We start from the raw sequence: 26,015 nt of genomic DNA, 5'->3' as shown, positions 1-26,015 counted from the left end.
TCTGTACTCTTGTTCTGTGTTTTTGTTTTTCAGTATTTTTCTATGGATTTTACGATTGGATGAAAGAAAGTAGCCAGCATGGTTCTCCAGTCATTAGTGGAGAAGAAATAAGTCAAATGCACAAACTCTGACTGAAGAGTTTGAATTAGTAGGATATTAATCTCACCAGTCTAAAAATTTCACTGCTACATCTCTTGTTGAATAGATAGATTTTTTTTAGGTGTGTCTGAGGATGCAGTTATTACCAATAGGGTGGTAACTGTAGCACTAGCAGAAAGGAGGGGGCGGGAGAAATCTGTATCCTGCTAAACCAGTTGACTTCTGATTAGTATGTGGGCCAAGATATCAACATTTCCTTGTTTTCATTCATGTATTTGTGGGAGCTGCAAGTGGACCGCTTCAGTGCAAGCATGAGGGAAAACTGACTCTCATGTACAAGCTTCTAGTATCAATTTGTCTGGGACTTTGTGCAATAGATGTCTTTAGTACAGAAGAACAAAATGTGTTGCAGATATTGTGCTCTATTTTGAAGGGTAAATTAGCAGGAGCTACAGATGCAGGTGAAACTCTGTTTCAGAATTTATAGCAGAAATGATCATTTAAAATTGCAATTTCAGCCTTTTGTTTCATTAAGAATAATAGTACAAAGAGCAGACAGGAGTGTCGTTCCTTTATATATAAATGGCACAATAATAGAAGCACACTATGTCATGTCATGTTCTGCCATCCTTTGAAGTAACCAGCCCTGGCAACTGCTCCCAGCAATATTGAACTTGAACCTACGAGGTAATGGGTTATGACAAGTACTCTCCCATGTCTATTAAATAGCTTTACAAAGTTAAAAAGACACACTTATTGATTAAGAGCTACAGTAGGAAAGGAGAATTAGAAAGGAGAAATGTAGATAGGAAAGAAGCTGGATAGTTTTGAAATTCTTAGATTTGAATTTAAATTTGTTTAAATTTAAAAATCAGTTTTCAAATTGTTATAGCAAAAGCAGCTCACTTGCTAGAGTGGTTGTATGAAGAATTAGGGAGTAGCAGTTTGAGGACATATTGCTAACTGTTTCTGGGCGATCTCTTAAAAGGCTTGTAGAGTATGTGTTATCTGCATTCTAGATATTTCTTCATTTATGAGCAAGTCTTATTACATAGTGATAAAACCACAGCATTTTATGATGGAGAAAAGTGACTGTAATGAATAGAAATCAATAAAGGGTGATTACTACTTTTGTGAAAGGAAGGAAGATTTGAAGAAAGATGCTATCTTTTGCTGAAGTGACTTAAAACAGTTGGAAGAATGGATAAGCTTTTGGGGCACAGTTGCGGAAGGCTTCTTTTACCCAAAATGCTATTACTTTTTAAATTATGTCTAATGCTCTAATAAAAGATATTACCTCACTCTGTTGTCTTGCCCCACTAATATTCTTGCCCAGTCTTGACCATAGCAGCACTGTTATGCCTTTCAATTGAATGGTGCAGATGAACAGAGCTATGTCCATGCGCTTGTGTTAGTCCTCCTAAAATGTTCATTGCTCTTTTCTTAAAAAAAAAAAAAAAAAAAAAATTGTAATGATCTTACAAATATGAAGTACAGCACTGGAAATGTAGGCAGTGCACTGTTTCTTGCTTGGTATTCAGACTACCTCAGTAGCTGTGATTCTCTAATATTTCTCTGTAAGTAGTGATTTAGACTGGTTAGAAATACTCATTCTTCCCACTGCACTGAAACCAAGAAGTGAAGCTTAGAATAAACTTAGAGGTGTAATTTTTGAAAGGTAACAAAACAAAGTTTTTATCAGCCAAGAAAATATTTCATATTACATCAACTTCCACATTAGAGATGCCTACAGGCTGTCCTATACTCTGCAGCCAGGATAGGAGAGAGAGGAAGAAACATGAGGGTTCTCTTATAGGTACCAGCGAAATGGATTGGAGGTAGGATGTGTATTCATCTGTCATTGGCATCAAGAAGTTTTGTATTTGATTCCAACAGTAGCAAATCTATAATGTTTGAGTGGGCAGCTTTACACTGGTGCTTTGTCAACCCTACAGTTGAAGGATGTCTGTATATGTACTTATGTATATTATCCATCATTAAACTGTTCACTTGGGGCACGTGTGAGTTCCCTGCCAGCCACGGCATATGCACCTTTGCATTCCATGAAGATATGCACTTTTGAGGCTGCATACTGTGATGTGGTTTAGAAGAGCAATAAATGTTACAGCAGCTTCTTCATTTTCATGCTATCATGCTCTCCAAAACTTCAGGTTTTTGCAAAAGATTAATTTCTCTGCTATACTTAAAGCACCTCTCTCTAATGATGGTGTTTCTCTAAATTAAGGCTTTTAGAAGATGTGAAAAATTACCAGATGCTTGTTAGAACAGCGTGTTGCTACATAGTCACGCAGAGACGGAAAGGGAAAGTTCAGCTGTAGTCCTCCTGCTGCATGGAAATGCTCCCACAGAAATCTGCTTGTTAACTAACAGTAGCATGTTAGAAAATTAAAAACCAACTAGGATAGTGTGTGTTCCTCTGAGCTGTCCAAAAGTCAAAAGGACTTTTCATCTGCTGCTGGCCAGCATCTTCCACCTTCCTTCCTGGGGAAATTTTTTGAATGCCAGGATCTTGGGGAACACTTGTAGAAAAAATCACTATTTCTGAGTTTGAGAGGAGAGGATGTGCCTGGACTAATTGAGTTAATACTAGCTAGTCCAGTGAGGTTTAACCCCAAACTTTTCCACTGCATTTTTCTTTCAGTGGTAGTAGCCTATGCATCTACAACCTTTTTGTACTCATTACATTGTGTTCCCTTGTGAGGCACTCTGAAGCTCATTTGTATTAATATTATCAATGTTTTGTGAAAAATGTGGCATTCTTATTTTCCTTCAATGTGAATTCCATCAGGGTCCATTTTAAAGTACTTTTCCTGATATTATTAATTTCTAGGTTACTTGTCTACAAAGTCTTTATTTTCAGTACCATTATAGTTTTCTCACTTTTAGACTCATTAGAATCTAATAGCTATCTTGATACTGTGCTCTTTGTCACTCCCTGTCTTTTAACTTATGTCAAATTTTTTTCACATAAATTATGTGATTTTAATTGATTTTTTTTCCAATCTCCTTAAAGCATGCGAGTCCAACAGGTGGCTATTATGTCCTTGCAGTAGTAGCTCTGTTGCCATCTGTACTCATTCTGGGCACTTTGTGCTAAATCACCACTCAATAACTGATGAATTTCTGCAGTGCAGAAGTGTGGAGTTCAGGTGCCTGTGCTGTGGTTTGAGTGCTGTGTATACTATTCCAGCTAAAAGCACAGATGGGCTTCAGAGCCCATCATATAGGAGTACATCTGTACTGATAGATTTCAGGGACTTTTCGCCTGCTTGTTCTGAAGTGGAACGGTTCAATTCCTGGTATTTAGAGTGTAGGGCAGCCACAGTGTTCCCATACCTTACCTGACCTCGCTCAAAGCTAGTAGCAGTTAATTGAAGCAGAGAAAACCCATTCAGAAGGATAATTCATGGAAGGCTGTGAAGACTTCTTGATATTTTGCTACCATATCATGACTCGCTCATGTGCTATGAAGAATTGTATAAGAAAAACTATACACCATAAACTTATTCTCCAAATGCACAAGCAACATATGTATGTGTGGATGTGAACATATGTTTACACATATGTATTTGTGTCACGGTCATTTAAATAGCTATGTATGTTGGCATCTCTACAAGCAATACGGGGCTATGCTCTTTAATATTCCCTTACCATTCCCACCTCCTGACAAGTAAACATATGTTTGCATTTTTTTGTTTATGCAGAAATTTGTATTTAAATTAACTCACGTAGAGCTGGCCAGCTCAGAGAAGTCAGATCTATTGTATGTAAATTGTGTATAAGAGATGTCCTTAGGGTGGTTGTTTGGGTATTAATTCTCACACAGTTGATACGCTTCATCTGTGGTATGATGTCCATTGAATGTATTTGTCTCCCTGGGATATGAATGATCCTTTCAGGTTTGCAAATGGGCACGGAGTTGTAAGCTCAGGCTTAGTCTTGAGGCCTAAGCAAGGCTCTGGTATGGCCTGAGGTAATGGGTGTCTTCACAGCCAAGTGGCTGCACCAAGACTCTGTAGTCCAGATGCAAATGGTGTCTTTCTGCTGCTACTGTGATGACCCCTGTGGTCCTCCTCATCCTCTTTGACCTGATCCCTTCCTATTTGGTGGGAAGCACCCCTAAAAGGGTGCTGTGGCACTCTGTTCTGCCATTTTGTTGTTTGTTTGTTTATTTTAACCATAACATGCAAACTGATGGTGATAATCCTGCAAGGAGATCTGCATGTTTGCAACTCAGTTTAAGAGCATTAGGGGGGTAAAATGAGGGAGATATTAAAGAAAAATAGTTCTTGACTGACAGGTATGCTTGACTGTCTGGGTAGACTTTTGGTTTGAGTGATACTAGAAGTCATCTGGGATGTGTATTAAGTTTTCAATCCCCTTGAGCATAGTGTATTTTTACGTAACATCACTGAGGGTGTTTTCAGGCAGCTTTGGAGGCTTGAGTGGGATTCTTGTTTATACAGGGCTAATTTCTGATGGGAAAACTAAATACCTTCTGCTGTATAAGATATGGTCTTGGGAGCTTTGAGAGGATGTGCACTGCAGTCCAAACCTTTGGGTTAGCACTGAAGCTCATTTTCTGTGGTCACAGGGGTTCTAATGGAGTTAAGTTCCTCAGGACTTATTCATGGTAATTATATTCATGGTAAAATGAGTTGGGGTGAGTTGTTCAGGCCTAGCTCGACTGTTTCCTTCAAATAAGGGGTAAAAATTAAATAGAGTTCGTGATGAAGACCCTGATTTGGCCTCCCTGAAGCAGAGGAATGGAGTTAGCAGAGTGTCTGTTATTTTGTTCGGTGCAGGTAACATGGAGCTGATTTTGCTCATCATGGAGCTCTTAAGAGTAGAGGTTGTGTTTATATTCTCAATCTTATTATCAAACTGTCCAGAGGCCAAGACTATCTATGTAGCTTGGAGTTCTGTTGAATTATGCAAACATACACTAAGCAATGTAAAGTCATGGCAATAATTCTGCAAGGTGTATGTTCCCAAATCAGCTTGAAAGCATTAGGGAATAAAATGAAGAAGATAGTAAAAGAGGAATGTTATGACTTTGGGAAATAGCTTTGTTTTGGTATGATACTTAAAGACTTGGTGTAGGATTTCTTTGCTCTTCTCTACTTGCCCAATCTTTCACCATAGTTACAAGCAGGCCTAAATCCTAAAATACTCTAAAGGGCCCTGATGTGCCAGTTCTGCAGACAGATCCTAGAATTATCCTGTAGATTGGAACTGATGTATGTCAGACTACAGACACAGCTTGTGGCCCAGTTCGGGGAAAAGTGAAATTACTGTGTGCTTCAGTTCTTTTGACTTGGGAAAAGCAGCTGGGATTCAGCAGAGGTTTCATTGGGGTATTATTAAACAATTGAGTGTTTTAAAGGATTTTAAAGAATTTTGGGTGTGGAAAAATGCCAGGTGACAAATGTGATAAGTTGCAATCCATTGAAGAGGAGAATCTAAAGATTTTCCCTAATAAATTCCAGTCAGTCTTTGGAAATATGAGGAGGCATATGATAATTTCATTTATTTATGAACTGTTTGTGTACAAAAAATAGACTTTAATGGTTCATTTTCTGCCAAAAGTCACAAATGTATGGTGGAAAAAAAAGTCTACATTGGTTTTTCATTTTTGTATCTGCAGATGAAACTGAGATCTCAAACTGACACCGACTTGTCTTATATGTATTTTTGGCCTCAGAAAGGAAGTCATGGTTAAAACCAAGAAAAAATCTTTAAGCTATTGCATGTTAAAGTCTAATTACTTGCTACAAAATCAATTATTTTAGAGCTGTATGGTATTCTCTTGAATATGTCCATTGGCATTTCAACGTAGCGTCAACAAATGAACTTTGATTTTATGAGTGTTTGAGTGTTCCAGTGTTTTCACTCTTTTCCCCACTTTGGTCCCAGTTAAGTTCCATTCTGTCTGCTTTAGAAAATCAGATTCTGTAAGTGAAAAAGGCTGAAGTGAAGAAATGGCCTATAAGTCTTTTTCCTTGATATTTTTATATGAAGTACATAGAAGGAATAGTATTTTGTTTACATATTTGGATAAAAACTATTTTAATTGCCTGATTCAAGATGAATGAAAAGGAAGCAATATAGTTGTCTTGTTCTGAGACTTAGAATATTTAAAAACTATTTAAAAGTAATTGAGATTTACTACCCTTGGACTGCATAATGACTGTGCTTCCATATCTCTATATCTCTGTTTTATACAAAAGTTAATATTTCATTCAGGAAATGGTTTTCTTTGTCTTCCTTTTTATCAAAACCATGATATCTCATTGAACATATAGAAGCTGCTTTTTGAAGACTTACTGTCAGAGCTGTTGTTCATGGAGTCAGCTGAATTGGTTAGCCCTGACTAGCTTATCATGCTTTAACTTAAGGCTTTTTGATAGCTGGGAGAAGTGAAATAATGTTTACAAAAGGGACCATGTGTAAATGTATTCTTTATACGTGCTTTATTTTCCCTCTGTGAGCTAGTATGCAGAACTACATTAATTTAAGTCTTGTAACTGAAAGACTTGTTCTCTGTCTCATGAAATATTGTTTGCATTTTGCATTTGTCTAGGTACATTTGTCTAGGTTAGATGAGTTTTGTGAAAGATTCACCCAATTTTGTCCAAGAAAAATTGCAACCTATTTGAAGTGTTGCTGAGGAAATGCTTGTTCTTGGGCTCTTCTTGTTTCTTGTTTTTTTTAGCTTGCTGAAACTTTACACTGTAAGTAATATTAACGTTTTCTTTTCTTCAAAAGCAACATAGCATGTAAAACCAAAGTATTTTATCATATTAGAAACAGAAACTTGGAAGTATGTTTTGCAGTGCTAGACACTAATCTTCTTATTGGCTTTCACCATGCCCAGGGTGCCAATTTTATATTCAGTTGCTTTTCTATTGGAATCTTTAGATTAGAAGCACAAAGTCCAGTTCCTTTTGGACTTCTGTGTCTGTCAAAGAACTAAGTGGAAATCTGCACAGTGAACTCAGATGTTCAGTCTACCAAGGGGTCTGAAGGAAAGCAAGCAGCTGTGGTGACATGACCACTGCTGCAGAAGTCTGTTGAGCAATACAGCGGTCCTTGTGCTGCCTTCAACTGAAGCTCAACTACTGCACAGATAAAAACCCATACATCTACATAGTTGTAAGCCACTAAAAATTGCAATCTGGGGAAGCAGAAAATGAGTTATGGCTTCTTTGAAGGATTTAAATAGATTTGCAGTCTCTTTAATTGCCCTTTGTTCACTTGCTTAGATAAGACCATTATAACGAGATATTTCTGACATACTATGTGAAGTTCTGGGAAATGGGAGAATTTGCAGCATCTGACAGTGTAACTTCCAGCATTTGATTTCCACTACATCACAGCACTTGAACGAATATGTACAAATTTTGCCAGATAGATTTGCAAAATCCTAAATAGATTTTTCTGCTTATTTTCATCCTTTCAGGTGTGTATATTAAATACTTGATGAATAGACATGAATTTAAAGATTTTTAAATTAAACATACATTTATTTACTTTGTTGAATAAAAAGTCATTAGAAATTAGGTAGCTGTTTTTAACTTCAAGGAAATAATGTTTGTTAGTATTCATGTAGATCATAGTATTAGCTAATTTAGGACATTTTAATGAAAAATAATCAACCGACATGGAAAAATTACCTGCTTTATTTCCACATTTATAAGCACATAGATATTCTCCTGAAATATTCTTCTACCTATTTTATGTATAATGCTGTACTTGGATATATGTGTGCAATATGTGGGGGTCTCTTTCCTAGATCTTTCTTGCCTCCTGTCACCTCTGGCCTGTTTTCTTTTGCCATTAAAATTTCTCTGGTTATCTCTTATTCTGGGCAAATTATAGAGTATTTGAGTTTGGGGGTTATGTATGTGGGCTTTATAAGCAGCGGGGGAAGAGAAACTGCTTTATTGCAGTTCACAGAAAAAGATGAGGCAAAATATTTTCACTCTTGGACACTCATTCAAGTTCTGTGACAGCAGCATAGGATGTCTGAAAAAAAAAATGTTTAAAGCTACAAAGAAAGAACTTATGCAGATACCCTGAAGTACTAGATAAATTTTGGCCAGTTGTACCAGTTTAAGAGGAGCTGAGAGTATGCTGGTTGTAGCATTGTGTGATATTTTGTGTGGCTTGAATATCACTTCACTGGAATGAGAACCAGATTATAAACCATCTAAACAGACAACTGTGCTGAGCAGGGATGTGTTTCATGGAAGAGACTGATGTTCTCACCTCTGCAAATAGTGATGCTGCTAGAAAGGTCAAATAGTGGAGACAAGTATTTCACCTGTGCATTTCTTGTTTCTACAGATTCGCTGTAATTCTTTATTTGCTGTCATTTTTGTCGCATTTAATTGCTTGCAAGGAAGACAGAAACATGTGCAGGCTGACAGTAACTTTATCTAAAAAGCACATATTTTATAATTAGAAGAGAGAGGTCTGCAAGAGCTTTCCTTATCTGACACTAAAAATTGCTTTATTTGTAAACAATAACCTAAACAAATTTGTCTTTTCAGTTTACTTATAAGGAACAAAAAAGGCATTAAAAGAAAGCCCCAGAAAATCAGAAGTAAACTATTTCAAATTTCTATTGCAGTGTCAGAAATTTACTTATATCTGTACCTTTTTGTCAGCAAGCTGAAAACTCAATTTTTGCTTGATTGTTGATGACCATGCTGAATGAGTGCCACTTTGTTTGATATGTTTGCACTTGATAGATAGGTTTTTAAAAGTGTTGTCATATCTTGAACTAAAGACTTTTTTCTTTAAAGTACCTTTATTTTTTTACTAGCTGTGCTAGCCAAGTATATTATTCCCATGTAACAATCTTTGTTAAGGAAAAAAATGATGGTAGTGTTGGGGTTATGGAGCTCATTTCATTCTGCTGGAATTAGAGCTAAAACAAAGCCAATTACACTAACAAAAACACTAGAAAAGAAATAACCGAAAAAGGAACGTAGAGTCCCAATTGCTGATGGGAAGTAGCTATTTGTCACTGGGCAAAGTGACAGCTCAATGAAATGAAGAACCTGTACCAGGAGGCAGAGCTATCTGAATTGATGCTAAATCTTTTAAAATGCTTTTAACAATTATTACCCAATTCCTTCAGAAATTGCCTTGGCAACTGAATGTGAGTTAGTGAATACTGCTTCTGGACCCATACTGAGATTTTTCCTTAAAATTCTGCTTTACCTCTCTAGCATAGCAATTTGGCTCAAAGGAATTTTACTTTCTATTAGTATTTATTTCCTGTTCTTTTTAAAAAGTTGCTTTGATTTGATTACTGCTCCCACAGAACACAAATGGAAAAAAAAAACCAAGCAGATCAAATCTGTCAATTCTTGAATGCTATGTTTTATTAATATTAATCTGTTTCCACTTCAAGTTGAACAGGGGTGAGTTGTACGTTTTTGGCAATGAAAAGCTTTATTATGAAATGCCTTTTCTCAGACTTGAGCCAGAATGTCATAAACTTGAAAGTAACCTATAGGTGATGTTCTGGCAGTGCACTGTGGAGCAGTGCTGAGAGGAGTCAGATTCTGGTAGGTTGGAGTCCATATTGCGCCTAAGCAAGGGCTGTTTTCAGCAATGAACTGCAGTTAGTAGTAGTATTATATGACAACATCTTTCCTAAAACTATTGGAGGAATTCACTGGCTTCCAGAAGTCAGTGATGAGTAAGGAAATTATACTCCACTTCTTTAAGAGATTTTCAAACCATTTCAGAACAGACCACAGTTTAGAACAGAGGTTTATTTGCTTTGTGGTTATCGCATCAGGCACTTCTTTCAGCAAGGTCCCTCCATCAATCAGGGGCATGTGTGTGTATAGCAAAGTATTTAATTGTCCTAGCTCTACTTTCCCTTCTGTAAATGTGAAAATTTAGCTTGTAAAAGGATGCTCATAACAGTTTCCAAGGGTAGTAGATAATGAACAATCTGTAAAAGGCTTTAAAAATCATGAAAATGGCTGGAAAAATGACTTGTATATGCAGGTATGATAGGATTTATATGTATATTTATATGTGTATATATGTAACAGAAATATCATGTGCTGTACTGCAAGGGTCCTCCAGCTCATTCAAGTATTCAGATTTACAAATAGTCTTCATGCTTATTCAGCCTTTAAATTCTCTGGTACTGCACACCTGAATATATGTGCATATATATGTTCAGGTGTATATCTTCAGACAGAGCATTGATTGATGCATATATTTGCTAGTAATTTTAATGGGGCCTTTGACAAGAAAGCTTGGCTAAGTCTTTCTGAAGAATTCAGATAACAATTTCACTAGTTAAGGGTAGCTGAAATCTAGTTGTTTAATCTTCAACCACAGATTCAGTATGAGTTGAGGGCTGAAATGCTAGGGAAAATCTGGACTTTCCTTCTTGTGTTTCAGTTACCCATTTGTAAAAATTGCGTGTATATATACTATATATATATATATGATGCAGGAGCACAGAAGTGTCTAACATTTTGGTGTTTAGGACAAGACTAAGCAAAGAAAAACAGTCAGTTATGCCTAGTGGACATGAACGTGCAATTTTTCAATTTCTACACTGTATGCAGAGATTTGCGTGCAGCCAGTATGTACCATACACTGCCTTTTCGCTTGATGATTGTGTCCAGACCATTGTGTATGCTAAAATTAGTATCAGAATTTGCCTATGAATGCATGTGTATCTTTGTCATGGCACTGATGGACAAGCATATATTTAAATGCTAATCTCTTTAGTCCAAACTGTGCTTGAAAGGAGGGAAAAAAAATCTGAGATACCAGAAATACACAGGCACTTTTCCTAAAGATTTGATTGTATGGTTTCTTGGGGCCTGCAGAAAGCATCTTTTGATCTCTTCAAATCAATATGACATTCAATATCAAAACACACGCGTGCCCTTTGGAAAGGGCAATGACTGTAACTGAGCTGCATGGTCAGGATGGATGTGAACCTGCAGCAGTGGCACCAGCAGCTGCCCAAAACCTGGGCGCAGGAGGAGGACCAGGCAGCAGGTCCTGGCTCCAGCCTCGCAGCTCAGATGTAGCGAGAAGCTCAGCTTTGCTCCTGCTTCCTTATAGCCTCAATGGAGGCAGATTTCTGTAACCTACTTCACACGTGTCTGAGTAATTTAGGAGGTGCATGTTCACCAAATATGTAGTAGTTTAGTACCAACGAACAGATAAATTGACCACGTATCCAAATATACATTTTTTTAGTAGTTCTCATATCTCAAAACATGACAGTATTTTTGTATAATTTTCACTTTGCTGTCTCATGAACCATGTCTTATATAATCGGAGATGTCAAAAAATGAAAGAAAACATTTACAGGCACCTGAATTTTCTTGTTTGAAAAGAAAATGCTCAAAACCCTCCCTGGGCCTTTCATTCCCACTTGAACTATTTGATATAAATGAATAGTAAGTGATAGCACTGTTTTTGAGTCAGTTTGCAAGTAAAATCTACTTCTAGAATTCTCAAAAGTACCTATGAGAAATACTTGATTGCAGCCAGCTAGGTTAGGTAGATGCCCTGCTTTGTCTAGCAATTTTCCATTAAAATACCTTCATCTTGAGTGTATTCTTCTAACTCTGCTTTGAAAATGTGGATCTAAAAAAGCTTTCTGAAAGACTGTGATACCAGCTAACTAAAAAGCAAATGAGTCTTTGCTTCAAAAAAATTAAATCATTATTTTTTTGTGAGGACAGGGGTTTTTAGACCTGCACTAAAGCGAATTTTGTCAATACTGTGACAATTTCTGGCATTGCAAACTTGTCATGTTTACAAAATAAACTATGGTTCATTACATGAAAAAAAAACTAGAAATTGAAACTTGAAGCATTTTCTACCTTAAAACTAGTAATATGCTTGCAGTCAATACACAACTACAACATTTCTATTCAATAATAACCTGTTTCAGATAGAAATGTTCTACGCAGGAGAAGTCAATTAACAAATAACTCGTATAAAATCTCTTGGTTTGTTCTTTTGCCTTATCATTGCTTTAGCCTATATAGCAAACTCAAGGGTGATTGAGATTCCTGTAAGAAAAATATAGTTTGAATCTTAGTGAACAGAATTTGGCAAGAGTAGGAGGCGAGTTGTGCTCCTGATGGTGGAAGTGAAGTGAGAATGCATTGGGGACAAGGAGTCTGAAAATGGCCTTGTAAGCAAACTGACACAGTTCTGGAAGTAAAACTTTGTGTTCTGTGAATGGCTTGTTGCAGATAGGGTTGGTTAAAAGCTCTTTGAGGGAAGCTCATCTGCTTGGAGGAGGAGGAAGACCTCTGTGGTGCTGTGCCTGAGTGTAGAGGTCTCCTGGTGAACCAGAGTGCCCTGCTCAGACTCTGCACTGCCCTTGGAGAAGGGTAATGGCATTCCCATGGCCTTGTCAAGTATTCTGCTGGTTTCCTGAGGGAGGGAGTAATGCTTTGCTTAGGGAAAACATTTGGGACTTAAACCAACTGCATGAAATAAAGTACATTTCTTCTCCTTTTCCATAAATGATGCACTAGTTCATCTCTGGAGAAGCCAAGAGATAAGATGTAGAGTCTGTTTGTGAAGCTCGTGGCCTAGCCTGTAGTGCACAGCAGCAGGCTGTTATGAAACAGGACACAGTAGGAAATATAATTTGTGTCTGATGGAAACCCCTTGGCACATCAGTTCACTAAAGCACATGTTACATCACGGAACAGCCATGGTTTGAATTAAGTGAACTGAGCATCTGGAGAGAGAAACTGTTCTACTTGTTCTTTTTACTTGTAATGGGTACATGAAGGTTTTTTTTAAGGGTAATTAATATTATAAGACATTCTCATTTATGGAAGACAAGTATTTGTCACTTGGGGGAATGAAAAGCAACAATTTGTGAGGATAAAAGTGAACGAAGTACCTACCTTTTTTCAAGCGAAATAGGACTCTAATTTAGGATGTGAATACACAGAGCTGAACGTGAACTTCTTGTTCTCATAATGATTAGCAGCAAGTAAGAAGTATGCCACGGCAACAATTGTCTTTGTAATAGCTGTGGGATGCAAGGAAAACGTCAGTCTGCTTTATGAAGTTAAAATAAATAACATTGACTCCCTGACTTGTGCTTGGTTGGGCTGCTGTTTTGTCACTGTTAAGGAGACAACCACCTTTTTAATATATTATTAAAAGGAAAGAAAAAAGTGAGCTCTTTCCAAAACAGTTCGAGTTTTATAAATCTGATATATCCAGACTCCTGATTCTAAATTGCATTAACTCCTGTTGTTGTATGCACAGATATATTTATGTAAACAAAGTAGCTTGGATCTGTTCTTCCCTTTTTGTTTTGTGGTAAACTAATAGAAGCTAATTTTATTTTAAAACTCGGGAATCTCTTTTGCTTGGCACGTGAAGGCACAGAGTGGACTCTAACCACTTCCCTGTGAGGGTGACAGAGCCCTGGAACAGGCTGCCCAGGGAGGTTGTGGAACCTCCTCTGGAGGTCTTCCAAATCCGTCTGGATGCTGCCCTGTGCCTCGTCCTCTGGGTGTCCCTGCAGGAGTAGGGAGGTTGCACTAGATGATCTTCAGAGGTCACTTCCAACCTCAACCATTTTGTAGGATTTATCTGAATCTTACTAGTCAGTAATTTTAACCCTGGCTCAAGGAAGAGTATTGTGTTATACCATAGGTGTTGTGACTGTATTCCGCTTTACTTGGTTTTTCTGCCGTGATATTACTGCAGAGAGGATACATAAAGTTGGAGGACTCCAGGACCCCTGTATGTGATGTGTTTAATTTGGGAGGACTTAGTGTCAACATCATGTTTTCCTACCTAGCCAAAATCAATCATACCAATGCATTTATTGTTTGCATGATAGCTACTCAGAAGCAGCAAATATTTGGGCAAAATATCTAGGAGTGAAATATGTTTCCAGTGATTTCTTTTTTCCTTAATAAGCTGAGTAAGGGACTATTTTCCTTTCCTCTAGAGTACTGCAAGTTGTGTGTAGCTTTGTCACAGAGCAGAACCAAAAAAAAAAAATCTATATTTGTATGAAGAAAACCACTAAAAATAGGGAAACAAAAATTCAGATGAATAGGTGAGACATTCATTAAATCTGTTTTGCATTGCAGAAGTCTGTAGTTGTCAGTCTGCATAAATAAAAAGCTATTTTTAGAAGAAAATAGGCATTGCGAGTTGTCAATGGAGCTAATAAAAATTTGCCCACTTCAGGTTTCTTTTGGTGGAAACTGGATTCTCATTGAGTGATTTTAGTGTGTATATAGAAATACCTTTTATTCAAAACTTTGAATTAATTTAAGACAAATGCTGAGAAAAGATTGTCACAACTGTTTGCTAAAATACTTTTCTCTTTTATTTACTTTTTTCTACACTGATTTAGGCTTTTGCTTAATGTCTCTTTGGAAAATAAACTTTTCTGACATTCTTGGAAGTGCACATCAGTGTGCTGAGAAGTGAAGTAATGACAAAAACATTGGGATGTTACTATTACTGTCCCCTGAACACATGAGTGTTTCTTGGAGGGAGAAAACCTTTTGCATTAAAAGAACTGATGATGCCCATGAAGAGAGGCTTGCCTGTCTTTCCTGTGTGGTGCTGGATGAATCACTGATCTACCAGTTCTGCCATTTGAGGGCATTTCACGGAAGATCTAAAGAGCCTGTGCTCTTCAGGTTTCTGTTTCTACATTTTAAAGGGAACTGCAACAATCAATGTATCTTAGGCATACCCAGAGTGTGTGCTTTGTGGGGTTTGTTTTGTTTGTTTATTTTAAACAGTAGTGCTGATAAAATGACTTTTTCAAAAGGGGGGAGCCAGGAACTATCAATTATACTTCTAAAGTTTGTCTACAGCTCTGAAAGAACTTAGGAGATAGTCATTTTCTCATCTAAATGGCCTGTTTCAGATTGCTTCTCTTAAAGCAGCCTATCTGAAAGAAAATTGCACCTTGTTTCCCAGTACTGTAGCTTGTAGATTATAAGTCTGGTAATAAATTTCCAGGTAGCAGAAGCAAAGGCAGATCTTAACTGATTGGTATTAACTGTATATAATAAATGTGGAAAATTGTCATTTCTAGGAAGTCAAGGTTTTCTTTCTGTAGTGACAGCTTTTTCTCTGCAGTATAACATACGGTGTATTAAGGAGAAAATATCATATACACAGGGAAGAAGTGAGTTGTGCAATACTTTGATTTTTACTTGGAAGAGAATAATGACATGCACTTTTATTGACTTTTCACAATGCTTGTTGCATCATGTGGTTATCCAAGAAACACCTGCTTGCAACTGTTCTGTTTCTGTACTCCTCTTAAATGTTTACTTTAATATATGTAACTTCTTTTTAAACATCTCAAGTTGTTTGTAATTTAGGCTTTGGAAACATCTCACCACGCACACAAGGTGGCAAGATATTCTGTATCATCTATGCCTTACTGGGAATTCCTCTGTTTGGTTTTCTGTTGGCTGGTGTTGGAGATCAACTAGGAACAATCTTTGGAAAAGGAATTGCCAAAGTAGAAGATACCTTTGTTGTGAGTATGCCACTTGTTGTTCTAAATATAACAAATTGAAAAACACACAAAATGAGGCATAGCTCATTTGCTTCAAAAGATATATAGCAAAAGATAGGAAGAACATTGAAAATTGGGTGGAATTCAACATTGTAGAAATTCATGGGTTATTTTCATCAGTAATTGCAATTAGGAGGAGCAACAAGACCCAAAGTATTTTAAGAGCAAACAGAAAAATAAAAGAATCGTAAGCATGCTATAATATTTAACTTTAGAAGTTGTAATATAGACTGTTAAAGGAAGTCATTGACAGAAATGGAAGAGTAGAGCTGTAGGAATAATATATGGAAACCATTGCTGCTGCTTTGAGTTGGTTCACAGAAAGCCTATGGTGTCTGAATCTAAAAATCACAATTCTCAAAATCCCTTCTCGGATGCCCTCTTACCGAGGGAAACAGTCTGTAGGACTTGCATTTCCATATTTAGGAAATGTAAATTGTGCATGTTTTCTAAATATGTGGAATAAAATTTATGCATATTTAGGAATCCTAAATATGCAGGTTCTACAGGTGGTTAAAGCTTTGGCATTTGTGGAGGCAGGACAGCCTAAACAGTGCAGAGCCATCTCTTAGCCATGTTCTCATGAGGCTCTAAGGACATTTTGGAGCTCTAAGTGTTGTCATCCTCTCCAGCTCTTCAATTTGGCCAAGCCTAGAGGTTCATGCTCTTATTTTCTTTGGCAATTGTTCCTTGCAAAGTGGTACAGTTTCAGTGCTGCTGAAGAGGAAAAGACCCATCCAAGACTGTTGGCTTGTGCTCACATCAATAAAGTTAAGCCATAGCAAATGGCATAGCAAATTAAAGAATTTTAAATACAGTGGAATAAATAACAAGTATTGAAATGCTTTACTAACTAGTAATAAGCCATGGTAGGTTAAACTATTACCTGCCTATTCTATTACTTATAGAATGCAATTTTTCTATATAGGAATTTTCTATACAGTCTGCCATGGCTTTGTTTTGATGCAAAGCAAGCACATTTTGCGGGAGACTTTAAAAAGGCACAAGTTTCTGGTGTGGAAAAATTAGTTCAAAGCCAGACAAATTATTGGTGAATAATGTACATTGCATTGAGAATTGACCAAAAAAGGCAAGAACATTTGAAAATATTTCACTTTTATACTCTGCTTTTGTATTATAGCTACTTTTTATTTTTCTTTTGAAATTGCAGAAGTTTTGATGCTAATTACTTATATCACTTAGCCCATTGTTCGTAAGGATTGTGGTTTTTCCTTTATTGAATGTTTTGCTGTACAGATATGTCCATTAAAAAAAAAGGAAAAAAGAGAAAAGACAACTCGCTTTTACCCCCTTATTGGCAATTTCTGCATGAAAACACTGAGCTGTATATCAAAATCTAAAAGACTCCCTTGTTCTCTTTACCTGTTGCCACTAAAATGGACTGGGAGACCAGTGATAGGTCAGAGTAGGGCAGTTCCTGTTGCTATAATCTGAGGTACAGATTTGGGTAACAAGAGGTACAAGAGGTACAATTTGGGTAATGAGAGCTGGACTTGGATCTTGCTGACCTTAAAACAATTTCCATTAGCACTAGCATACAAGAAAATATATCATGAATAGTCAAGGACTTTTCTAATAAAAAATGATCTGTTTTTATGGAAGCTTCCAGTTTTTGTGCAATTCCTTGCTTCCTTTAACTTCAACTAATGTGATTGGATGGATGGGAAACTGTATGATTTGGAATTATGAAACTGGAAGGACATGTCAAGAAGGATCTTTTCAGTGGTCTGTTCCAGTGTTGGTGTGGTTTAAAAAAAAAACTAATACCTTAGAAAACAGATAAAGCTTTTAAACTAAATCCAAAAATGATGAACTTAAAGCTAAGGATTGAGAACAGAATTAGAATTCAAATGATCTCAAAGTCTGAGGTACTATTTGTTGCAATAGTAAAATACATACATGTTAGGAAAGAGTCTGCAATTTTGTGGAAGCATTCTGAAAAATCTAAAGGCTCTTAAGCTAATATAGGTCAACATTATCTTGCTGTAAAAAGCATATATCATAGAAATATAAATAAGAATGTAAAGAAATAAACAGGTAAAACATGAAAGGATCCTTTCATTATATTTTGCTCTAGGATGTCTTCAGTTTTATGCCTAGTCCTCAGCATCACACCTGAAGAAGTCTGTGGATTTCTAGGGTGGGGCAGCAAGAATGGACAGATGAAGAAAGAAAAATCTGAAAAATATATTTATTTGGTCTCCAGACCAGATGTCTGAAAGAAAACACCTGTAAAATTTTGCTGCAAAGAGCAAAAAAGTGAATTACTCAGTTTGCCTTGGATAAGACCATAAATAGACTTGAATTACAGCAGATGAGATCCATGCTAGACATTAGGAAAACTTTCTGATGAAGAGAAGAGTTAAGTATGATCACATACAGCCTAGAGGCATCCATCAATCTGTATCTTTGGAGACTTCAGAGAGTCTAGACAATAATGTGTCTGGAATGGCTCTAGGTGGAGTTGATCCTGACTTGAGGCAGGTTTGGAATAGATCATCTCTTCAGGTTCCTTCTAGCACTATTTTCTGCGGTTCTATTTAGCTGGTTATCTAATTAAAGGGAGAACTGTATGGTCAAAATCTAACAATTTTACTCAGTTATCTGCAGATGCAAAGAAGCTGAGACACGACAGCTTCAAACATGAAGCCCACTCAAAAATGTAGCCCTGCAAGCTAAAGCTTAGCATGATTAACTGTTAATATTTATGAATGTTGCACATGCCATTCATGCAGATGGCAAATCCAGCTACAGTGTGAAGGCCAGCACTGTCCTGTGTGTCTTGATAGCAGATGTTTCAGATAAACATGTTTGCTTTTCAAAATCAAATCTTACTTTGATTTTACTGATTGTATGGGGAATTGCAATGCACTGTTCTCTTGAGCAACCATAACGGTTACTGTTGTGGGTGATAGGTGCTTATGCACAACAGCACAATTTTATTAACAGTGGCTTTCCTGTCTTTCCCCTTCCCTCTCTCTTTCTTTCATAGAAATGGAATGTGAGTCAGACAAAGATTCGCATAATTTCAACAATAATATTCATACTGTTTGGCTGTGTGCTGTTTGTTGCTCTTCCTGCAGTTATATTCAAGCACATAGAAGGCTGGGACACCCTAGATGCAATTTATTTTGTGGTTATCACTTTAACTACTATTGGATTTGGTGACTATGTTGCAGGTAAGATTTTCTCAAAACTCATGATATTTTGCACAGTAGTACATGGTTTGTGTTTTTGAATTAGTTTTGGGGTACACAGCTATGTATGTTGTGATGGGGGTGTAGTGCCTCTCTCCCCATATACCCTTTTAGCCTTCTTGTGTCAGGGTATATGTAATGGCCTGTATTCACATTGGGTCATTGGATCCAAGCAGTGCAGAGCCTGGAGATGGGATAATGAAATAAATACATGATCTCTGATTCTGCCTGCTTATTTTTTTGTGCTTCTCCTCTTTCAAAGATGCTCCACTTAATGTTGGGTAGACTTTTTTTTTTTTGCCTTGGAGATTGAGAAATGTAAGAATAAGTACTCTCTTTTAGTCTGCTGAATATTCATTGCTTTTACTGGGAGTCACTAAAAGGTTTCATACTGATGAGTTATGAGATAAGCTTTGTGTGTAATCCTGTGCTGTAATTTTGTGTGTAATCTGTGCTTTGTCTTTTGCTTTTTTGCATTGTCCACGTGTGTTTTATACTTTAAGCAGAAAGTTTAGCTTAATTCACAAATAATGTCTCAACACTTTTCAGTCTATTAACATGGATTAGATAGGTTGCATGTAACTGTGAGAAATTGTGGTAAGAAATCTAAGAAAGGCCTGTGACAGTTGTCTGCATAAAATTCACTGGTTGGTGAGAGGCTTGTGAGTATTGATGCTCTTCCACACCTGGATTCTGTGCCAGGTGCCAGCACTCAGCTGCTGTCAGGAAACTCTTCTGCTGGAGGAAAGGGCAAACCTGCCATGGGATCTTGCGCACAATTGCCCCATGGACCCAGCAAGTGGATGTCTCAGGTTGAGTAACTTCTCCTAGAAAGTTGTAGGCCTGAAGCTTGCCTTGATGACAGGGATGTGACTGGTTCTGTTGCTGTCAAATGTCACTTCATGTTGGTGAAGTCCCACAGAGACCTCTGTTTAGCATATTCATAAATAATCTGGGTAGAATGTGCAAAAATTGAACTAAAGTGTGGATGGCACTAAATTATTCAAGCTCTTTTTTAAAAAAATAAAAAGATGACATGAGAAGAGTTGTCTAAGGTTCTTATAATTACAGGACTGAGCTATAAAATGACAAATGAAAATCATTTTGATAGCTGCAAATAAATGTACCCTCTTCCCCCAGCTTTCATATGCAAAGTGAGGTGTTCCAAACTTGAACTTATCATTCAGGAAAGAAAGGTGTTGGAGTTGATTGAAAGGATGTCATGTAGTCAGTGCTGGAGTAGTCAGAGGCAAGTGCAGTATCGGGAAAGACTAGAGGAAAAAAAAAGTGCACAAACCAGAAAAAGTGTTTATGTTCTCAAGAACTGATAGCTTTGTTTATCTCTGAATAACACTTAAAACTCTTGTTCCTGCATCTTAGAAGTGATTCAGTAAAAGTAGAATAGATAGAAAGAAGGTATGAAGAATGATCAGGAGGATAGGATGCTGCTAATATCAAGAATGAGTAAAGAGCTTAATCTTCTTCAGCCTTGAAAAGGAGATGAGTCCAAAGGAGACCTTTAGTGGCCTAAAAAATCCAGCAAGGGAACAGTTTTTCACACTTCTCAATGAAAAAGAGAACTGAATAAAACTATGTGGCACCAGATTTGAAAAAAAAAAAAAAAAAAAAAAATAGTTGTTTCATTGTGGAACTGTCACAGGCTGAGTGCCAAAATGTCCACAGGTTTGGCTGAGGAGTTAGTGCTGAACTCCATCTTATCTCAAGGTCCCTGAGCATCCTTCTCTAGGCAGTTGATGTTGGCCCTTTTTGGTGAGAGGTACAGGTTGAGGTGGCACTTTGTTCTGACTCAGTGCAACTATATTATATGGCCTTCTTGGGGGGGGGAGGAAGAGGGTGGAAAAAGTACAGATTAAAATTGGAATATGTAATATGTACATAAGGTTCCTTGAACAAACTGTTTTCTTTTTACAGTAATTCTGTCACTTTCTGATTTTTGAGGCCTAGCATCCTTTATAATATTTTTATATAGTTTTAGGGAATATTTAATATGCCTATATTTCTTTGAATGTATCTCTGACTTCTCCCTTTTTCCCCCCTTTTCCCAGATTGCTGTTCTCACTTCTATTTTGTATTCAGAAAATTGTGATTATGATCAGATTCTGACTAACACCAAATCAAAAATTTATGCTGTTTCAAAGCCAAAAGTCTGGATGTTCTATACTTTCTTTTTTGAGATGTGTGTGTGTGTGTGTGACAGAATAAAAACAGTAGCCTGGTTGTATTTACTGTAAGACATTATGTGAAGTGGCCCACTTGGCTGTAACTGGAACGCTGGGTACATTCATCATTACTCATTACAAATTTCCACAAATTTTTCTGTTTGTGGACCACTTGATATACTAATTTGTTTCTACAGGATGTCCTCTTAAAATTTTCTATAGAATACATTCTCTTACTACAGAATGCCCTTGAGTTGTGTTGTTCAATAGCTTACAGCCTTTTGTGGTTCATGTAATCTCTATTTTTGATTTTAAATCTCTGTTGTAAATGTAGGCATGATGTTGACATGGCACAAAAGTTTTAATTTTTTTAAATTAACATGCAGAGGACATGTATTCATACTGTTAAATATTGACTTTGAGAGTGTTGGAGTATTGTTGCCATCGAAACAGCGAGGTCTAAAAAGGCCATCAGAGAGCATTTTGCCAGAGATTAAGTTGACAGAGTAGATTCATTATTGCCTTCCTTGAGTGAACTCTTGATGACAAAAATCTAATAGATTTTTCAAAAAGCTTGTTTTTTCTTGTCCTTCCAATAAATAATTGCAGTAAAGGCTAACTTTCCTTGTTACAAGAAAATGTGCAGAATCTCTGGAAGTTAGGGGCTGAGTTGTCTTTATGATTTTTGGCTTGCTCATTTTTCTTTTAGATGATTCAGAACTGGCTTGCAGACACTAAATGCCATTGATGTACTTCACCTGAAACTTGTCGGGGAGAGGGTATTTTAGCTGACTGCCATAAACAGAGCTGAAACAAGAATTTAAGCTTAAGGCATGTAATTGTGTTTAAGGATGTAGTAGAGGCTGTCATGAAGAGTATTTTGTCTGATGGAAGCATTGTAAATTATGGTACCTCTACAACATTGCAGGGGTGAACTGTCACAGTGAGTCATGCAGCACACTGAAAGGGAGAAAGGAATATTAGTCCACTTCTCAAGGCCTAAGTGCCAGGGCCTTTTGGAGAGAAAAAAAGGGAAGAAAACTCATGCTGTCAAAAACTATTCTTTTTTTTTCCTTCTACACAGAATTGTAGTCCACTAAAGCAGAGTGGTGGACAGTTTTTCTCCATTTTCAAGTATATTTGAGTGAACTCTTGCTTGGTTTGGGTTAATTCTTGTAGCATATTCATGCTCTGTGGATTATTTCATGATTCTGTGTCAATTTTGCTCAGAAGTTTCCCTCAAAAGCAAAAGTATTCAGTTTCAGCTTTAAATATTACTTCTCAAAAAATGTTTGTCTCGAAGTGCTTTCATTATGTACTATTATATTCTTAATCTTCAGAAACAATGTAAAATATTCTGTATCAACTAAAGCAAAATACTTCATTTTTGTATTTTGCATTTTCTGAAATTTTTGTAGTATTTGAGTATGATCTGGATTATTTTTCTAGGAAATGTCATCCCAGATTTTGAATATATAGCTGCAATCCTTATATAAAACTTAAATGCTCATGATAATGTGTATTGGGGGATAGAAGAAACTTTTTAATAATATGTTGTTATTTTCCATTAGCATTTTTTTGGTACCATTGGCCTGAAAAGCTGAACAAAAGTCCTGGGGAGCTTATTGGGAGTTTGAGGAGAGGGTTTCAGAATAGTTCATCCAAAAGAGAGTCAACAAAATATATGCTTTAGGAATGGTGTTAATGTAGTTTGGATGGTTGCGGTAGACATTCTTGTCAGTTCTTCAGAACTTTTCTGCTAGCTTTTTAGCTGTACTGGAGAACCAATGTTTTCTTCTCAGGTTCAATCAGGCTCAAAGATTTGCCCTTTTGTATTTAGAAGCTAGTTTGTAATTTGGATCCTATGGAAATTTCAACTGCAGCTTCTACCAACAAGAACAATCTTAAGATGAATATAGAACGCTATAATCATTTAAGGTGAATGCCAGGAGAGCAAAGTTTAAGAGACCCTGCATTGCAAGTACGAGAAAATAAATGCACAGTATTCCAAAAAACAAACTTGCTTGTCTGTCTTGTGAAAGGGATTTCCTTTATTTGCCTTTGAGCCCTAATGGGGAAATTAATCACTCTTACAAAGGAAGAAAGTTTTTTGAATGAAAAAGAAAGTGAGAAACTGTAATAAGGATTAGTCACCATTGTCTCTTCAAAATCAGGACATATTGTGTCAAACATTCCTTCTCTTACTTTGAAGTGGAAAACATTGATTAATATTACAGAACAAATCAATATTATAAATGTTCTATGAAATAGAAAAGCAAGAGAACTTGGTGTGTCTAAAGTGTCATTTCTTCATATACTGAAAAATCTTCCTGGGTATTAAAGTTAGCATCAAGGTCAAATTATGTATACCGTGAGAATGTGATTTTCATATGTGTAGGTAGCTGCATTGTTAATTGAAAGGTATTGTCAAATATTTCTCAGGGAGATAAGCTAGCAGATATCAAATACAAATTAGATTAGATGTCCAAAATGACTAAACTGGGTAGAGGTCAGAAATGTTAATAGCGTATCAGTAGCCTGTTTCGCAGTGGGCTTAATGATATTACAAGCTTACATTGCAATTAATCTAGTTTAATGATTTGTGGAATTTTGCAAGTCTCACTTTAAAAATGTATTCTAGGCTTTTCCTCTTGTTTCATCTTCAGTTTTTAGCTATTACTACTTCATATTTTTTGGCTGTAACTTTATCTGGTGTATTGCCATTTTAATTCAGATATTTAGGTCTGCACTGGTCAGAGATGGTCCAAGAAACTTAAGATACGGATTTAAAGGTGAAAGTATGCCTGGCCTAAGATCAATTTTGAATAAATTATGGTCTTGTTTAAAATCACAGAACTGGAACCCACTACTACTTCTGGTCATAGTGTTCCAGTTGATGTTCTCTCCCCATGTGATATTGCTTACCCTACAAAAAAGGGTGCTGCACAGGGGAAATGCAATTGTGCCATGCAGGATGTGCCCATTGAGCATCATGCAAGAGAGCTGTGTGCCCCCTCCAGTAGGCTTTGCTCCTTGTTGGTTTTCTAAAGTGTTCTCTATCACCTCAGGTCTTCACTTAAGTCATGAGTGGTGTGAATCATGCAAGGTACTTTAAACTTAATTTAGTATATGGTGTCTCACTCTTCTGTGTAGAGTGTGTTTTATAGCTGTGCTATAATTTTATATTTTGAAATAGCTTTCCATTTTTCCACTGAGTGGAATCAAATAGCCTGTATGCTCTACTAATTATTATGCCCTCTGTCACTGGTGGTATAATGTTGTCTTGTCCCAAATATACCATGTTCTCAAGTTCTGTCTAAGCCAGCTTTTCAATATTGCTGTTTGCCATCTGTGCCTCTTTAGAATGGGACAGAAAGTTTCTTCACTAAGTCAGGTGCCAGTAGTGCCAGATTGGAGTGATGGACAACTGCTTGTTAAACTGGCGTTAAAGCTGTGTTTGGTTTTAATCGCATGCCTATACTCAGAATAATTATGTTGCTGATTAAAAATAACACAGACAGTTCCTGGACTGAAGGAAAAGTAGGAGTTTGTCTGATATGGAATTCTGATTCTCAACACCAGTAGGATTTTATGTTCCCGACTTTTACTTTTGAAGGAATAAAAGCAAAGTGACAACTCTACAGTGTTTTGGGTTTTTTTTGAGTCAAAGCTGGCTATAGTAAAGATGGGAGGGGTAAGTGCCAACAATAAAGAAAATTATTTACTTAAAAAATAATTGTCTTATATAAAAAAGTAGATTTTGAAGCCCAATTCTGTTGAATATTCAAAGAGTAGAATCTGTCCTAGTGCATGCCTGAAATCTTTCTTAATGCCTTCTCTAAAGCACGAGGCTTTTTGCTGTGGTAAGGAATAAGTGATTAAGCTAAATTCATGCCCTCCAATGTGTTTGTCAATGAAAAGCCCAAGTAGTTTATAGGTAGGTTGGCAAGTGTAAAGGCAACAGCACTGAGGCGGAGTCCCAGAAGTCCAAGGGGAAAACCCTTGGACTTCTGGGAGTCCCAGAGATTCAAAGAGCTGGTGCATTCCAGTAAACCACATCTCTGAGAAAGGGGCTTATTTCTTCTCTGTGGTTTCTATAAGCCATTACACACAGATGGACAAAAGTTTTGTTTGTTGGCCCACTAAGCTAATTTTGTCAAAGTGCAGTTTCTTGCTTCTCAACATTTTTGCCTCTAAAATGGCTGTCTAAAAAGTCTACTTTTCAAAATAAAGGTGGTAGCATTATTAAGAAAAATATTATTCTATGTAAAGTCTTTGTGGATGAATTGTATGTTGATATGCTTTCTACAGCGTATTCTGATAAATTCATTTGCTGGGTGACCTCGTATATTACAGTATGAATGCGTATACTTCCATACCCATTTATATGCATTGCAATTCAGTGGTTATTCCACTTGAATTCAGTGCAGGTGACTTCAGTCCTGATTTCCTATCCGTGGATTTTAATGACATTCCCCACATCCTATGTTATAGTGCTCCATTGCATTTACCCACAGGTGCAGAAAGCTTCCTGCAGTTATAGGGGACAGCAGTGGATTTTGGGGGACACATCCTTAGGCAGACCTCTTCCTCCTGCTGTTGCATTACATTCAGCCTTCATTTTGAGGACTCTTGGAACTCTATAATCCCAATAGTTAATAAAGATTTTAGCAGTTAACCTTTTTCTTGTAGGGTTCTTGACTGCCCTTTTGTGACCTTCGAAAAGCTGAAGCCCTTTGGGCATAGGCATGTGGGGCCATCTCCTGGCCAGACAGTAAACAAAACTAATTGCATGTGTGCCCAATACCTGGCCTGGTGATTAACCTCACTCTAATGATTATGAGAGAATCATTGTGTAGCTGTTTGCACTGTGAAGGACATGATCCCTGCAGACTGACA

General features: G+C 37.0%; 1 protein-coding gene across 1 annotated transcript in view; it reads left to right on the top strand.

Annotated features, from left to right (window-relative positions):
* The window catches only part of KCNK2 (potassium two pore domain channel subfamily K member 2), a 93,369-nt gene that overhangs the window by 52,125 nt on the left and 15,229 nt on the right, over positions 1-26,015 (top strand). Inside the window, exons 4-5 of the mRNA XM_026048424.1 lie at positions 15,519-15,679; positions 18,732-18,918. Of these exons, the coding sequence (XP_025904209.1) occupies positions 15,519-15,679; positions 18,732-18,918 (348 nt within the window). The remainder of the gene's footprint in view (positions 1-15,518; positions 15,680-18,731; positions 18,919-26,015) is intronic.

Source organism: Nothoprocta perdicaria, unplaced genomic scaffold (assembly GCF_003342845.1).
Source record: "Nothoprocta perdicaria isolate Ctin4 unplaced genomic scaffold, notPer1 scaffold_54, whole genome shotgun sequence".
Lineage (NCBI taxonomy): Eukaryota > Metazoa > Chordata > Aves > Tinamiformes > Tinamidae > Nothoprocta > Nothoprocta perdicaria.
Note: the sequence above shows the minus strand (reverse complement) of the source record. Positions and strands in the feature narration are given on the sequence as shown.